At 39.8% G+C, this 14,616-nt stretch overlaps 2 protein-coding genes across 6 annotated transcripts; both read right to left on the bottom strand.

The window, feature by feature from the left end:
• Positions 1 to 964: 964 nt before the first annotated feature.
• Positions 965 to 7,503, bottom strand: nutf2 (nuclear transport factor 2). Of its 3 annotated transcripts, none has more exons than XM_026366521.1 (5): positions 7,433 to 7,503; positions 5,160 to 5,281; positions 4,017 to 4,088; positions 2,388 to 2,486; positions 965 to 1,922 (listed from the first exon to the last, which is right to left on the bottom strand). In XM_026366521.1, exons 2-5 carry the CDS (start codon positions 5,256 to 5,258, stop codon positions 1,809 to 1,811), a joined length of 384 nt encoding a protein of 127 aa, XP_026222306.1. In that variant the 5' UTR covers positions 5,259 to 5,281; positions 7,433 to 7,503; the 3' UTR covers positions 965 to 1,808. The 3 variants fall into 3 exon arrangements, with proteins under 3 accessions (XP_026222306.1, XP_026222308.1, XP_026222307.1); XM_026366523.1 differs by lacking the exon at positions 7,433 to 7,503 and adding an exon at positions 7,190 to 7,379; XM_026366522.1 differs by lacking the exon at positions 7,433 to 7,503 and adding an exon at positions 7,087 to 7,110.
• Positions 7,504 to 10,058: 2,555 nt separating this feature from the next.
• Positions 10,059 to 14,609, bottom strand: tsnaxip1 (translin-associated factor X interacting protein 1). 3 transcript variants are annotated; one of them, XM_026364844.1, is made up of 11 exons: positions 14,497 to 14,609; positions 14,228 to 14,346; positions 13,927 to 14,054; positions 13,748 to 13,841; positions 12,364 to 12,560; positions 11,988 to 12,129; positions 11,387 to 11,553; positions 11,160 to 11,273; positions 10,839 to 10,948; positions 10,497 to 10,620; positions 10,059 to 10,375 (listed from the first exon to the last, which is right to left on the bottom strand). In XM_026364844.1, the coding sequence occupies exons 1-11, from the start codon at positions 14,550 to 14,552 to the stop codon at positions 10,286 to 10,288; spliced, it is 1,341 nt and encodes a 446-aa protein (XP_026220629.1). In that variant the 5' UTR covers positions 14,553 to 14,609; the 3' UTR covers positions 10,059 to 10,285. The 3 variants fall into 3 exon arrangements, with proteins under 3 accessions (XP_026220629.1, XP_026220627.1, XP_026220630.1); XM_026364842.1 differs by having other exon boundaries at positions 13,927 to 14,067; positions 14,241 to 14,346; XM_026364845.1 differs by having other exon boundaries at positions 11,387 to 11,550; positions 13,927 to 14,067; positions 14,241 to 14,346.
• Between the last annotated feature and the right edge of the window lie 7 nt (positions 14,610 to 14,616).

Below are 14,616 nucleotides of genomic sequence, written 5' to 3'. Positions count from 1 at the left end.
AACCCATAATGTTCATATAGAAGCCAATTTACACTAGATGTGTCGTTTGTGTCTTGAAATGTAGAAATGCTCCTCAATCAAAGCTCTGTGGCATAGCTCAGAAATTCACTGCCCCTGCAGAATTACTTTTTCTGTCACATACTGCCGTATACTGTCATTATATGTTGAAGGTCTTATTTCTTTTCCCAAAAACCATTCACTATTAATGCATCCTTTTCCACTTATGAGCCTGTTTAGTTTTACCTACGCAGAATATCCTAAAATTGCTGTTTTAACTGAGCAGAACATCTTCAACACCTCAAAGCAAGTCCAGTTGATACTAAACAGCATTTTTGGGATAACCATGACCTGGAAGACTTGGAATCAGAAACAGAAAGAGACATTTACCTACACAGTACACTTCAAGAAACAGACATGCTCATTTTCAATCAGCGGATCTTAATGTTGTAATGGTGTAGCCTGTTAAACAGATATTTCTCACATGACAGAGGTAGGAATTGAAGCGATCCATGTCCATGTCATGTGACTGGCTGCACATTTTGAGGAAGCGATGTGTTCCATGAAGAGATCATCGCCTACTATTTCAACAAATGAATCATACTGACATGCTATGAAATATTTCTGCCACACACAATGAAATCTTTGACCTGGGTAATAAAATCTGCATGTTTTTGTGGTGCCACTTGGAAGACACAAAACTACTATGGACAAAATCCCTATAAGGTGGCAGACAAAGTGTAATTACTAGAATTATGGTTACAGCTATGGCTAAGCTCACTTTTCCTTTTTGATTTCCTCCACTGTTCCTAATACCATTGCCTATGCGCCAGTGTGCTTCACAGTAAGAAATGTGGGCTGTTATTTAATGACAAAAGATGTATTTAGACTTGCAGTGTAGAAATAAACGAAAGATTGGGAAAACAGCAGGTCAAAGAGACTGATGTGGAGAAACAAGGCCACACTGTTAAGAAAAAAAGTCCAGGTTTTATTGTGTATCGTGGCTGTAGTCCATGTTAACTGCCAGACGTGTGTGAAAGAGAAAGACATAAGACTGAGAAAGAGGGTGAGCGAGAGAGACCTTATAACAGATGCAAATCAATCACACAGCAAGGTCAAACTTTATGTCCTCCATGATTCTTTGGTTTGCAAGAGCAAAACCTGGCATGAGAACGAATCATAGCAGGCCTAACAATTGTGTAAAAGGAAGATAAAACGCAGTTTAACACACTAAGGCAAGCTAAAGTCGACACACAAGTGGCATCTAAAAACAAATTACAACACAAGAGGTCAGAAGTGAAGAGGCCGACTCTGAACCTGAACAAGGACCTACAAACCAGTCAACAGCAGTGCTAGTAGAACTGAGTTGACAGCAGTGGAGTCAACAATAGAGTAAAAGGGATCAGAATAGAGTAAAGAAGGGTGGAGAGCAGAGTATGAGTTAATGGCGTTGGTCAGCTGTTTGTCTTTCTGGTGGCTTGAGAGTAGATATTGTAATGAAGGGGCTCCCAGCATCATGCAGATCGGCGGAGTGGCAGAAAGGGGCATCTGATTGGTCGACCGGCTCTCAGCAAAGAAACACGTCGCAGTTCTACTGGCTGGGGCGGTCTGAAAACCCACCTGGATGAGGTTCAGTGATTGACATCTAGAATCCGGTGTTTGCTTGTTTGCCATAACAGGCGTAAATGAGACAGCAGGAGGGAGGGTTGAGTGTTCTCTCCCATCCTCAACTCCTCCCTCCCTTCCCTCCCTACTTCCTCTCACGGTGCCCTTCACTATGGCCGCCCCTGCCCACCAGAGTGGGGAGGGGGTTAACCAAAGTTGTGAATGGCCAGCCTGAACATGTCATTGGTGCACACCCATGCATCGTTAATGTTCTTCAGGATGAAACTCTGATGGAAACCCATGATGGGGTCATCATCTGCCTGCATACAGACAAAGAGAAGGGTTCAGGGCAAACAGCATGCTGAAGATACCGGTATTTTGCCAACACTTTTCAGTTTTAATGTAAAGCACTTCACTAGCATGACACACTGAGACCTCCAAAATAACCAGTCAGGTTTATTCAACATCTCTACTACAAGGTGAAAATATTGTATTGATTTGACAGGATGTGAGACTGTGGTCACCTTTTGGCAACAATGGCTATAAAGCAAACAGCCAACACAAGCAATACACTCAGACACTGCCCGCCCAATTCAATATAGTTTGAGAGGATCTGTAAACAAGAATGCAATAACCTGTCCAAATCCTGTGAGAAGCCCTGAAGACTCTAAGGGTTTTAGTGTGTAGACTAACGACTTATGAATAACCGTTTCTATATTAAGAGTTAATGATCTGTCTGTAAAACAGGTTAGTGTGGGGAAGGAAGGCGTGATAGTGCTACTTACTTTTAGCTGTCCTACAACCATACTCAAGATGCAGCAGTCTGGAGTTGGCTGGTGGTCCTGCGCTGTTATACTATGCGCTATTTTTGTGAAGGGGAGACTCTAGCGCACACACACAGAAGAAAAAAAAAAAAACCAAATAAACAAAACAAAACAAAAAAAAAAAACACCACACACACAGGAGTCAAATTGATAAAAATTAGAAACTTTCATTAAAATTCCTTTAAGGTATTGAAAATTATTCTCATTAAAACCTTAGTAAAAAGTAATAAAATCCTCTTTAAAGTTTTAGAGAATACTAACATATTGTAGATGTGTCACTACAGTAAAGCAAGAAGGTCATGGTTCCAAAACGGTTCAGGTGAACTCTGGGGTGCTGTATGTTACAATAACTAGGTTACTACTGAGAGTCTGAGCGTGTAAATGGAATCTCTGACTCCCTAAATAACCTGGTTTCTTGTGCACATGTAAATGTACTGTCACTGACGGTGTGTTTCTCACTTGAACCACCCACTACCTTTTACAGTACAGCCTAACTTTTTCCACATTTTGTTATGTTACAGCCTTATTCCTAAATGGACTCAAGGACATTCACACAGTTGTCCTGTAGCCACTCCTTTGTTATCTTGTGTGCTTAGGCTTGTTGTCCTGTTGAAAGATGAACCTTCGCCCCAGTCTGAGGTCCAGAGCGCTCTGGAACAGGTTTTCATCAAGGATGTGTCTGTACATTGCTGCATTCATCTGGGATCAAAAACATCCAAGATGGAGCCACCACCATGCTTCACTGTAGGATGGTATTGACCAGGTGCTGAGTGCTGCCTGGTTTCTTCCAGACATGACGCCTGGCATTCAGGCCAAAGAGTTCAATCTTTGTTTCATTAGACCAGAGAATCTTGTTTCTCATGCTATGAGAGTCCTTTAGGTGCATTTTAGAAAACTTTTACGGTGGAGTGGTTTCTGTCTGGCCACTCTACCATGCTGGCCTGGTTGATGGAGTGCTGCGGAGGTGGTTGTTCTTCTGGAAGGTTCTCCTCTCTCCACAGAGAAAGGCTGGAGCTCCTTCACAGTGACCATCGGGTTCTTAGTCACCTCTCTGACTAAGGCCCTTCTCTCAATCACTCAGTTTGACCAGGCGGCCCGCTCTTGAGTCTAGAGGGTACTGGTGATTCCAAACTTCTTCCATGTCTACAGACAATTCCTTGGACTTCATGGCTTAGTTTGTGCTCTGACATGCACAGTTAACTGTGGGACCTTATAAACAGGTGTATTCCTTTCCAAATCATATTCAATCAACTGAATTTTCCACAGGTGGACTCCAATCAAGTTGCAGAAACAAGGATGATCAGTGGAAACAGGATTCACAAGAGCTCAATTTTAAGTGGCATGGCAAAGACTGAATATTTATGTACATGTTATTGTTTTTACTTTTTAATACATTTGCAAAGGTTTCAAACCCCTTTCACATTGTCATTATGGGGTATTGTTCTGCTGTATTTTGAGGAAAATATAGACTTTAATCTATTTTGGAATAAGGCTGTAACATAAAATGTGGAAAAAAGTTAAGCACTGCGAATATTTTCTGGATGCACTGTACATGTTGAAGTACAGCACTAAGTTACCAGACAAACTCACAGTTAGTTTCTCGACAATTGCTCTTTTTCCCTGGAACTGCTGTCCTTCCCATGTAAGGCATGACGCATCAATCTGCAGGAGAGAGGGAGATTAGGACATTGTTCAACTGACTAGAACCTGAGAAAAATAAAATTATGAAAGCATGAATGTGCATATAAATTTACAGCACAAGTAAAGAAAGATAAACAAAAACCCACACCAAACTGTGAAATACGCTCCTAAACAAATGGAGCAGGCTGATTATGCAGCCAATACTACACAGATTTTATGGCACTTAAAATTTAGTTGCTAAAAGATTCTTCCGTGACCAAAACTTTAATTTTCTACTATAAATATGTGAAATCAGCCAGAAATAATAGCAAAAAAAGGCTGAACGGCCAAATTAAATTTTACTCTGATACAGACAGCATGTGTTTTGCCTACGTGCAACATTTCTTCACAAATCCAGTCAAAATGAAAGAAGACCATTGAGTATCTTCAAACTCGTATAGCATCTGCATATTTTACCAAACTGTCTCAAGTTCATATTTAATGACATGTTGCATTGATGGTGATGATTTAACTTTGTCCAAATGCAGATAAAAGTTGTATCAGCTTAAATTAAATTTAACTTTAACTAATTCAGAGAATCAATTAACTGTGATGCCCAAATATCAGAACTCAAAAGTGTTTTGTTTTTTTTTTCTGGACAGAAACTTGAGGTTCAGTGTACATATTTCTATTTTTTAAGTCAGGCCTAGGACTAAGAGGAATATCCCTTCATGTTGGCACATTTGTAACCGAACTACACCCCTTAACATTATAGAACTGTGGCAGAGGATTCAGATATTTTGATTCTTTGAAAGCTGACTTACTGCGAACCACAATCAATGATGTTCTTTTCAATGGTTCTGACAAAGCCTCAATTGCCGTAATTGACCCCTTTCACTTGGTGCACGTTATGCAGGGTGAATGATGAATTTCTATGAGGAATAGTGAAAACCGATAACCCTCTGAATTTGTCACCTTATCTTAAATGAAGCCATACAACCAGTACGTCCAGCACAAACCAATGTGTTCCTTCTTGACAACATCTTTCTCATTCATTTAATCCACAAGTGCATCCTCCCAATGTGTTAAGACATCTTGTAATTGAACACTCACGTATATGGATCCAAGTTGTGATCTGTCAGAGTCAAACATCTGATAGTAATGCTGCACAAAGCTGGATCCTATCTGCTCCCACAGAGGCTGGTCCACCATCCTGAATCACCCTGCAACGCACACTGGGAAGAGGAAGATGGAGGGAGAGAGGGGGAGAGGGGAGGGGAGAGAGAGAGAGAGAGAGAGAGAGAGACTATCATAATCTCAATGACCCAGGGATCTACAATTACAAAGAGAAAACATATTTAGAGAAATTTCTGAAAAATATAAATAATTATTATAAAAACATTGAAAAATATAAAAAAAATTTAATCTTGCTGTTACAAAAGTATTTAGACCCTTCGATAAAATGCTGCAGATGGCATTTAGGTCCAAAAAACTCTCTGTGGACCTCCATAATAACAATTCGGTGGTGAGGAACAGATCAGGACAAGGTTATAAAACCATTTTGAAAAACTGAAGTGGGCGATGGAAGAAGTTTTCCTAGCCAAACTGAGTACCCAGACAAAGGTGAAAAGAAATCTAATGGTCACTTTACCAAGTCCCCTGCATGGAGAACCTAGCAGATGGACAACCAGCTCTGCACCACTACATCAATCAGACCTTTATGATAGAGTGGTTAGACATAAGGCACAGTCTGTTTGGAGTTTACCCAACAGCATTCAAAGAACTCTTGAGAACACAAAAACAGTTATTCTGTGGTCAGGCACTGCTCATCATCTGGCTAATCATCATCCCCATTTTAAAGCATGGTGGTTCCAGCATGATGCAATAGGGGAGCATCTCCACAAGAGGAATGGGTCAGTGTTGAATGAAGGCTGAATGCAGCCAAATACAGAGAGATCATTGATGAAAACCTGCCCCATAGTGCACTCAATGGGAGACTGTGAGAATTCACCTTTCAGCACAACAATGCAAAGCATACAGCCAAGTCTAGGCTAGAGTGGCTTAAGGACAAGTCTCTAACTGTCTCTGGAAGACCTTTAAGCACAGAACTAAACATATGTGGAGGACCTGAAATTGGCAGTTCACAGTCACTTCCCATCCAAGGTCTCCATCGGATTAAATAGGATGCGACTCAACTGCCATGTTCTGACAGGGCCTGCTAGGAAGAATGGCCAAATCCAGGTGTGCTAAACTTTTATAGACTTATTTACTGTAAAGAAGACTCAGCACAATACCTGCTGATGGAGAGGCTTCTCCACAGCACTGACAAGACAAGACATTTTTGCTTTGTCATTGTGTATTACTGAGTGTAAACTAATAGGCAAAAATGTCAGTGTTCCCAATTCAAAAATATTAATTACAACACAATAAAGTATGGAAAAAGTATTATAAAGTAATACTTTTCAAAGTATGTTGACACTATGCACAAACGATTTCACATCACATACATCCAAGCTTAAATGTATTCACTAAACTATTTTGGTCAAAATGCCATTAGTTTCATAATGCTAATCATCATTTTAAAATAACTATGGAACTTTTTGTACACTAAAGGTGTTCGAATACTAACATGCTGGTAAAAGAAAAACATTAAAGAGCTTCAAATGAAATAGCCTAGGCGTGTTTTGCTGATCACGCCGGTAACTGGCCTCTCCACTTGTGTGACAGTGACAGCACAAGTCATGTGCTCCCACATAACCATACACTGTTGTTGCTGGAACAATCTGAGAGCTCAGAAAATTAGTAAAGTCTAAACAACATGCCATGATTACCGACAGGTCAATAATAGTTCTAAGCCCGCGAAAACATGGTTTAGGCTCTAGAGACTGTAAAATAGGTGTGTTTAATAACATCGATAAATGAAAAAACTCATTTATAGCTAGTTATAGCTTGCTAACTAGTTAGCTGCTAGTAGCTTGTGTTTGCTAACGTTAACATAGCCTGCGTTGCAGCGACAGTTGCTAACATAGACCTAACATACCTCCCCACCAGCTAATGTTAGACGTCAGATACGTTAGTTATATTTCCAAGTATTAGCTAAGTGGCTGGTTGGCGCTGGCCGTTTCACAGGTTGCTAAAAATACCCCGTCTCCTCCAAGTGTTGATGTCTCCTCGGGGCCCGCGCATACTACTCTGCAACCCCTGATCAGCTACCCCACATAGGCGTGCCCAACGTTAGCCCCTAACCGGACAGGAGCAGCCAATTTAAGTACTTATACTACCTTAGGCCTGTTTATGTGTCAGACTAAACTAGCGCTCTTTGTTTTCGCACTTCTCCATTCACTATGCTATAAGACGGTTTCCTAAAAATAAGTAATAAAACTTACCTCTAACCAACGCCAGGCCGGCTGCACGATCGCACAGTGCAGTGTCTGCTTCGCTACGAGGGCACGCAGTCAACGCCGTTACAGGCCTGGTGCATTGTGGGGATCGTAGTCTTAATATAGGAACAATTTTGGACGCGTCAGTGTAAATAGGTTGTTTATTGTTTTGTCTCGTTAAAATTGCCACATACAACTTCCACATAAAATAATAGAAAGTAATGAATATTACAATAAAACTGTATTACATATACAGAATCATGTTTTCAGAGGGAAAACCTTTAGCTTCCATTACACTTGGCTCTATTACATTACCTTTATTTGACAACTATAAATACTGCATTATCATTAAATGTATTATTCTTTTTTTATTTCAATAGCTAACGTTTTCCAATGAATAATATGAATAAAACAGTTATTCCATGTAAGCATGTAATTTCATTATTAGTTCATTAAATCTGTCTGTGCTGGATGTGTGTCTACATTAAGAAATGTTTGTTTGTAATGTTTGTTTGTAATTAGTAACAACTGTATCAATGTTCAGTTGTCAAGACCCCTGACTGGCACATCGGGAAGGCTACCCAGCAGGTCTTTGAGCAGCTGGAGCTGAAAGTGCTTCACAGTTTGGCCCCTTCCTGCCAAGCTTGATGGGCCACAAACCTTTGGCCCAATGTGACACCTACACACCTGCTGCCTCAGCTGCTTGTCAGGTTTCTAAAGGTGCTTTCTCACACACTATACAGCCAGAGGCCTTCTGGTTCAGCACAGTTGAGATCCATATATCCTTTCATTAGACGTCACTAAGGACAGCAGGATATGGACTGTACACTATCTATCAGTAATATTGCAGCTCTTGGTAAACAGTAAAAAGTTAATAGTTATAACCTATGTACTTTACTGTCCTTGTTTAACCAAGTTAAACAAGGACCAAGTTAAAGCTGGTCAAACTTTGACCAGCTTTAACTGTGAGGGTGATTATGTCAATGATAATGTACAGTAGCCTACTCATTCTGAGTCTTTTACTGAAATGTCCTTTTTCTCTATTCTCTAGACTTGGGATATACAGTATGTTTGCATACTGATCAGCTGACAGTTTATCTATAGCCTATACAGTCAACATCTATAATAGTTCCAAATTAAAGCATATATGGCATTGCTTATAAGTCAGTTGGTCTACAACCTCAGGCCAGTCTGAGATACTGTATTAACTAGCATGGTAAAATTAGTTAGGGAAACTAAAATGGTAAATACTGTGTGTACCAAACATCAACATGCTGGCTATCATCTTAGTGCTTGCCAGAAATCTCATGTTAGTATTCAGCTCAAAGCACTGTTGTTATAAATAAGTAAATACAGTAGCATGGCTGCTTGCGTGGCTGTACACTAAGCCATGTTATATTAACAACAAATCTAATGATAATATGTTAGTGAAAGGGATCTGCCTTTCCTCTTGAGCTCGTCTTGAATGTTTTGCCGTCTTTCAGCTCTGAGTTTTTTGTCTCTCTGGCTCTGGCTCATTTCAAGTTCACTGTCACTGATCTCATCTGCATAATTTCTAGTACCAATATAATTTGCTGCTAATTTCAGTAGAAAACCTCTAATAAACCATCTGTAAACTTCAGCCCAGCACCAAACAGTAGGCCACCTGCATCATGTTAGCAGTTAGTAACAACAGAGAAGCCTTTAGCCTCTAAATAGCCATACATTTTTACCTTGACTCGCAACTGCACAAAGAGGCTAGTGAAGGTATGGCTAAAAGTACTCCACCCTAACCTCGAGCTGCTTCTCAGCAAACTCCCCAAACAGGTCTGGTCTTGGACTTCTACAACACTAAGGTACATTGCTTTTGTGTGCCTGTAGTTCTTACCTTAACCTTGCACCGGTCACTGAAATGCATGTGTTGTGGGAGAAGTCACAGATTTACACGGTGAGGATGAAACCAATGTCAGAAATTTGTGTTGTATGTTTTTAAGCTTGTATTATATTTCTGGTATTTGCTTGGTTATTTGTTGGGATATTAAGGACAATAAGAAAGCAGATCTAAATGATGTACAGTAGATGTAATGGCCAGTTTGCTCCAGGTGAGTGTGGCTTCAAGGAGTACAGACGTACTGACACAGTGTGGGCTGCCCATTTCAAACCCTGAGAGAATGAATGGGAAGCAAAGCCAGGATGAGAGTCCGCAAGATCTGTCCCTCTAACCCAGAACACAGTAAAAACTGAAGCTAAGGGGGGAAGCTTCTGAGAGGCTTGTTCAGACACTGAGCGAGTAAGGAAACGAAAGGTGCATGTGATTGACAAGAACTTGGAGAGACATGTACTTTCATCTCTGCACACCATGACCAGGAACAACACAGAGAGCATATACCCAAGACACAACTCCAACATCAGGAGAAGAAAAGGAGAACTCAGTAAATGTGGCATTTACAGATTACTGCGCATGTCTGAAACCTAAATTACTGTAAAGTGCCTTGAGTGTTTTTTTGTGTGTTTTTAGAAGTAGGTCTTTGTATTTGTCTAAGGTAGAAAATGTATTGGCAATGGTTGTTAGACAAAGGTAAATGCAATGTATATTGGTGAGTAACTAAATTGCTTTTTTGTTTACATATTACATGTATGTATATGACACACTTTAAAGTTTTATTGAATAGTGCAAGACAGATACACATTTGGGAAAGAAAATTACTTAAATTTTCATCAGTTGCATTTAGAAAGATGATAATAGGTGATACAACATACAATGTGTGGCATTTCTTTCATTTAAGTGAATTATAGCATACAATCATCCTGTATCCATAATCTGTAATTCATTATTAATAGAATAATAACCATCACAAAAATTACCAGTACAACATGATATTAGTCACTGGCTGGAACGTGATTTGATGCTGCATTTTCTTCCAACTCATCAAGAGTTGAAGGTAAGTCTGCCGCACCGAATTCTTCAAGCTGGTGAGGCATTAAAGTAAAAAGTCTTTAAGTCATGCAAATATGTAAGTTACATTGCTTCACTATAATGGCTACAATGGTCTATCCTGTAAACACAGTCAAAACCTCTGCTGCTACATACCAGGCTGTGCGGTCTCTGGGAGGAGATAGCGCCTTTGCTGTTGTCTGGATCGCTTTGAGTCGATGCCACAAGTTCATCCATTTCCTCATCTGACTTAAGAGGGAATGATGTCCTCAGTGCTGTGCTAGACATACACACACATATACACAAAGCACACTGTTTAAAAAAGAGAAATAGGTAATATAAAACACTGACTTTTGGTGAAATTGTTTTCTAAAGATAGTGTGATATGCACATAATGTAAAGGACTCAAGGCAAATCTGCGATTTTGAGCTGTATGAATAAAACTGACTTTACACAGTTTTGTGTGTGTGTGTGTGTGTGTGTGTGTCTATTTGTCACCTAAACTCCTGGGCAGTGAGTGAGCCACTCTCAGAAGTACCAGAGTTAACCGGCTCTTTTAGTTGGCTGGACTGAATTGGGTTTTGCCCTTGAGACACACACTCATCCATCTGACAAAAACAAAACAGCATTTTAAAGAAATAGTTCAGCATTTTGGTGAATTGGCTATTTGTGTTTGTCATAAGCGTTATATGAGAAGATACCATTCTCCAAATTGTGTACAAGTGTGTTGTTCCTGCCCAATGCAACACTAGAGCTAGGAGACAGTTAGCTTAAAGACTGGAAACAGAGGAAAACTGTTTGCTTGCAATTGTATTGGACCTGCAGAATGGTGGAGCTTTGTATTTCATCATGCACGGTGCCTCTCTTATGGAGCTGCAGCAGGGTGTCATATTCACTCTTTAATTGATCAAAATCACTCTGCAGTGTCGTCAACTGGATGGCAAAAAAGAAAAATACAAGTAAAATGGTGAAGGATGTTGACATTTTTAGTCATTTTTGCATATGTGTACATGCATGCGTATCAGTGCAGTGTCTAACTGAGTGACCTGCAGAAGAGTCTGTTGCTGTGTTTGTTCCAGGATGTCCCAGTTTCGTCGAGGTACAACATCCCAGTACTCGGCCTTTATTCTGTTGAGCTCCTCCTGAGTTTTAGTCAGGTCTTCCCGACACACTTTCAGAGTGAGTTGCAACTCCACGGGGTCCTTAGCCTCTTCTTAAACAATGGAAACAAACATCAGGGTACAAAACACACTTGTACGCAAAATGTACAACATAGATGTTTGCATTGTAGATATTGGAGTTGTTTAAAGTGATAAAATGAAGTATAACTTTTCAATTAGCATTTAAACACATCATTCAAAGGTATTTATTTATATGGAGCTGGAGCCAGATGGACCAACTACTAGCCAGGCACAATGAATTCAAGCCAAGACAGTCCAAACACAACTCTTTTTTTAAAGAAGAATTTATCACATCACATCTTCACTCCCAACATGTTGTCAACAACTGTTCATCGAACAGTCTCAAAGATATTCACTTTACAGTTGTTAGAAGACTCGTGAAATGAGCAAATTCCATTAACTGTCCATTAAAATTGCTGCACATACATTTTACACCAGTCAACTAATTAAATGACTGCAGATCTACCTGTATCTTCATAGGCAGCATGCTCCTCCTTCACAGAGTCTTTTGTTTGGTCACTGAGCTGCCAGATCAGCAATTTGCGGGCATCGTGCTCCTCCCTGTACTGCAGATACTGCTTAGACAGCTCAGACTGCAGATGGTCCACCTGGAGTGGAGAGAGGGTAGTCAAGATAGTCATAATCTACCTTACTGTCTGAACTGGTTGTCAAAGTAAAGATTCTTTGGATAATGAAATCTGCAGTTGTGACTAAAGATATTTTTCATACATGTATATATAAAAAATTTTTAAAAAAATGGGAATTGTGGATTCTGTATATTAACTGCACCAATATGAATCCCATACAAAGTTACGCAAATGAATAAATTAAATGTCACATACAACTGCCTGCATGGCCTTTTCTTTCTTCCTCATGGCCTCAATCTCCCCCTGCAGCTGTTGCTTCTCCCTTTTCAAGGCTCCAATCTCAGCCTGCTCCTCTTCCCAGCGAGCTTGAATCTTCCTGTCACATTCCTCTGTCACCATCCTCAGATGAGATCTCAACGGTTCCAGTTCTCGGATTTTATCCTGCTGATATGCTGAACAAATGTATAATGCATGATAAAAGATCTATTATTAAACCATAGGGCTGAAATAATTATTGATGACAATTTTGACAGTTAATTTGTTAAAAAGTCCTTTAATAAGTTTCTCCAAGTCAACTCCCCTAGGGTTTTCTGCCTGACAAAATAAGCACTCTGAAGACATCAATAGCTTCAGGGTCACAAGAGAACTTATGATGAAGATTATAAAAACTAAATGGCTATAATGATGGCTGTAATTTATATTGCTGTTTGACAACTGTACAGCATTATACAGAGAGATGTTACTGTTATTTTGCGTTGCCTCATTGATAGAAATGGTACCTATAATAATCCATAATGATAGAGTGACACATCCTCCCCTCACCCTCATGCCACCACCATACTTTACCATAGGAATAGTATTTGTCATAATGAGCAGTGCCTGATGTTCACCAGATATAATGCGTGGTGTTCTCCCTATGGAGTTCAATTTTGGTATTATTGTCATATTACCACAGAATCTCTGTCTGTTACTAAATACTTTTTGACTAGCCCAAAACATATAGCATATAGACCTGATTGATGGAGTGTTACTGATATGTTGATCCTTCTGACAGGTTCTCCCATTTCTGCGGGGGCCTTCTGAAACTTAGAGTGACTGTTGGGTTCCCGGTAGCCCTTTTGGGCAAGGTCCTTAATGTCCAATTACAAAATGGCCAATTATAGGGAGAGTCCTGGTGGTTCTAGACTTTTTTAATTTCACTATTACTGAGGCCACTTTGCTTCTGGAACATTAAGAGCTTTAGAAATGGTTTCATACCCTTGTCCTGACCAGTAGAGGTCTACAGAGATTTCTTTGGACTTTTCGTGTCTTGGTTTTTGTTAAGCAGTCCGAATTGTGGGATCTTATTTACACAGAAGCGTGTCTTTCTAAACTATGTTGCTGTCTGTAAATTCAGTTTGCCACACATAGACAGGTTCTAGACACATGTGAAAGAAAAATAAGGCAAACAGGAGTGTTATAGCAGTGGTTCTGAATACCTAGGCAAATCAGGGAATTTCAGTTTTTAATTGATTTGCTAAATTTTTAAAAGCATGTTTTTTCTGCTTATCTTACACAGTCTATTCAGAGAAGCGTTATACTAGTGGAAGTCTTCTTAAGAAGTCAAACAATAAGACAAGCTGACTTTACAGCTACTTACCCAAAGTGTTTTCATATTCCTTTTTGATGGCAGACAGGAGGGGCTGATACGTTTGGAACTCTTTAATGAAAATGCCAAAGACTTTGCGGTAGACCTGTGGCCACAACAGGTGAAGATTACTGTATGAGTGAGTTTATCTGGATTTATTGTAAAACAACAACAAAACAAATATACAGCACCTGTAGTTTCAACTCCTGACTTTTCGGCTCACATGAGTTGATTGTTTGTAGCTCCTTCTTCACATAGCTCTCCAGATGCACCAGGAGTTGGGGCTTTCTCCCCGGGCTTGCATAAATATAACTGTTTCCTGTCCAACGCAACTTTAGGGTTCACACACAATTTGATAATGACTTTGCTATAATACTCGAAACCTATTGGCACCAGTTAAAGAATATTTTGACAAATGATGTGTGCTGTGTAATTCATATTAAAATAAGCGCACCATGAGTGAAATCCTACTAGGTTTTATAAAAAGTGTACCTGGTTTGCTCACCTTTGTCGCTGCAGGAGGTTGGACAGAAACCTCAGCCCTTTCTTCCTCTTGCCCTCCTTCTGACGTCTCGACAGTGCCATTTTGTAAAATATAATCATGCGTAACTCTAAAATACACGAAAAGACCGAGCTGAGTTAGTTTGACTATTACAGTTTAGCTAGCTAGCTTAGTTAACATTTCACTAGCTAAATGTAATTTTAATAATACCATAACAACGTTTTTTCACACAATGCTAATATCTTTATCATTCACTTGCCTTTGTTTTTGTGACGGCGTTAAAGGCGGAAATTTGATATTTTTGTGTGGTGACATATTTAAGCTCCTGCTCTCTCTCACTTCGTGAGTCACTTTACTTCAGCAGCAACTGATCACTACT

Source organism: Anabas testudineus, chromosome 6 (genome assembly GCF_900324465.2).
Source record: "Anabas testudineus chromosome 6, fAnaTes1.2, whole genome shotgun sequence".
Taxonomy (NCBI): Eukaryota; Metazoa; Chordata; class Actinopteri; order Anabantiformes; family Anabantidae; genus Anabas; species Anabas testudineus.
Note: the sequence above shows the minus strand (reverse complement) of the source record. Positions and strands in the feature narration are given on the sequence as shown.

What these genes read in the sequence shown, in the direction of transcription:
- nutf2 (XM_026366521.1), bottom strand. Translation starts at nt 5,258, where the DNA reads ATGGTGGACCAGCCTCTGTGGGAGCAGATAGGATCCAGCTTTGTGCAG. An exon ending in CACAACTTGGATCCATATAC is followed by an intron (nt 4,089 to 5,159) that starts GTGAGTGTTCAA and finishes TCTCTCCTGCAG; the next exon opens with ATTGATGCGTCATGCCTTAC. An exon ending in CAATTGTCGAGAAACTAACT is followed by an intron (nt 2,487 to 4,016) that starts GTGAGTTTGTCT and finishes TGTGTGCGCTAG; the next exon opens with AGTCTCCCCTTCACAAAAAT.
- tsnaxip1 (XM_026364844.1), bottom strand. Translation starts at nt 14,552, where the DNA reads ATGTCACCACACAAAAATATCAAATTTCCGCCTTTAACGCCGTCACAA. An exon ending in TGCTGCCTATGAAGATACAG is followed by an intron (nt 11,554 to 11,987) that starts GTAGATCTGCAG and finishes CCATTGTTTAAG; the next exon opens with AAGAGGCTAAGGACCCCGTG. An exon ending in AGCAACAGACTCTTCTGCAG is followed by an intron (nt 11,274 to 11,386) that starts GTCACTCAGTTA and finishes TTTGCCATCCAG; the next exon opens with TTGACGACACTGCAGAGTGA.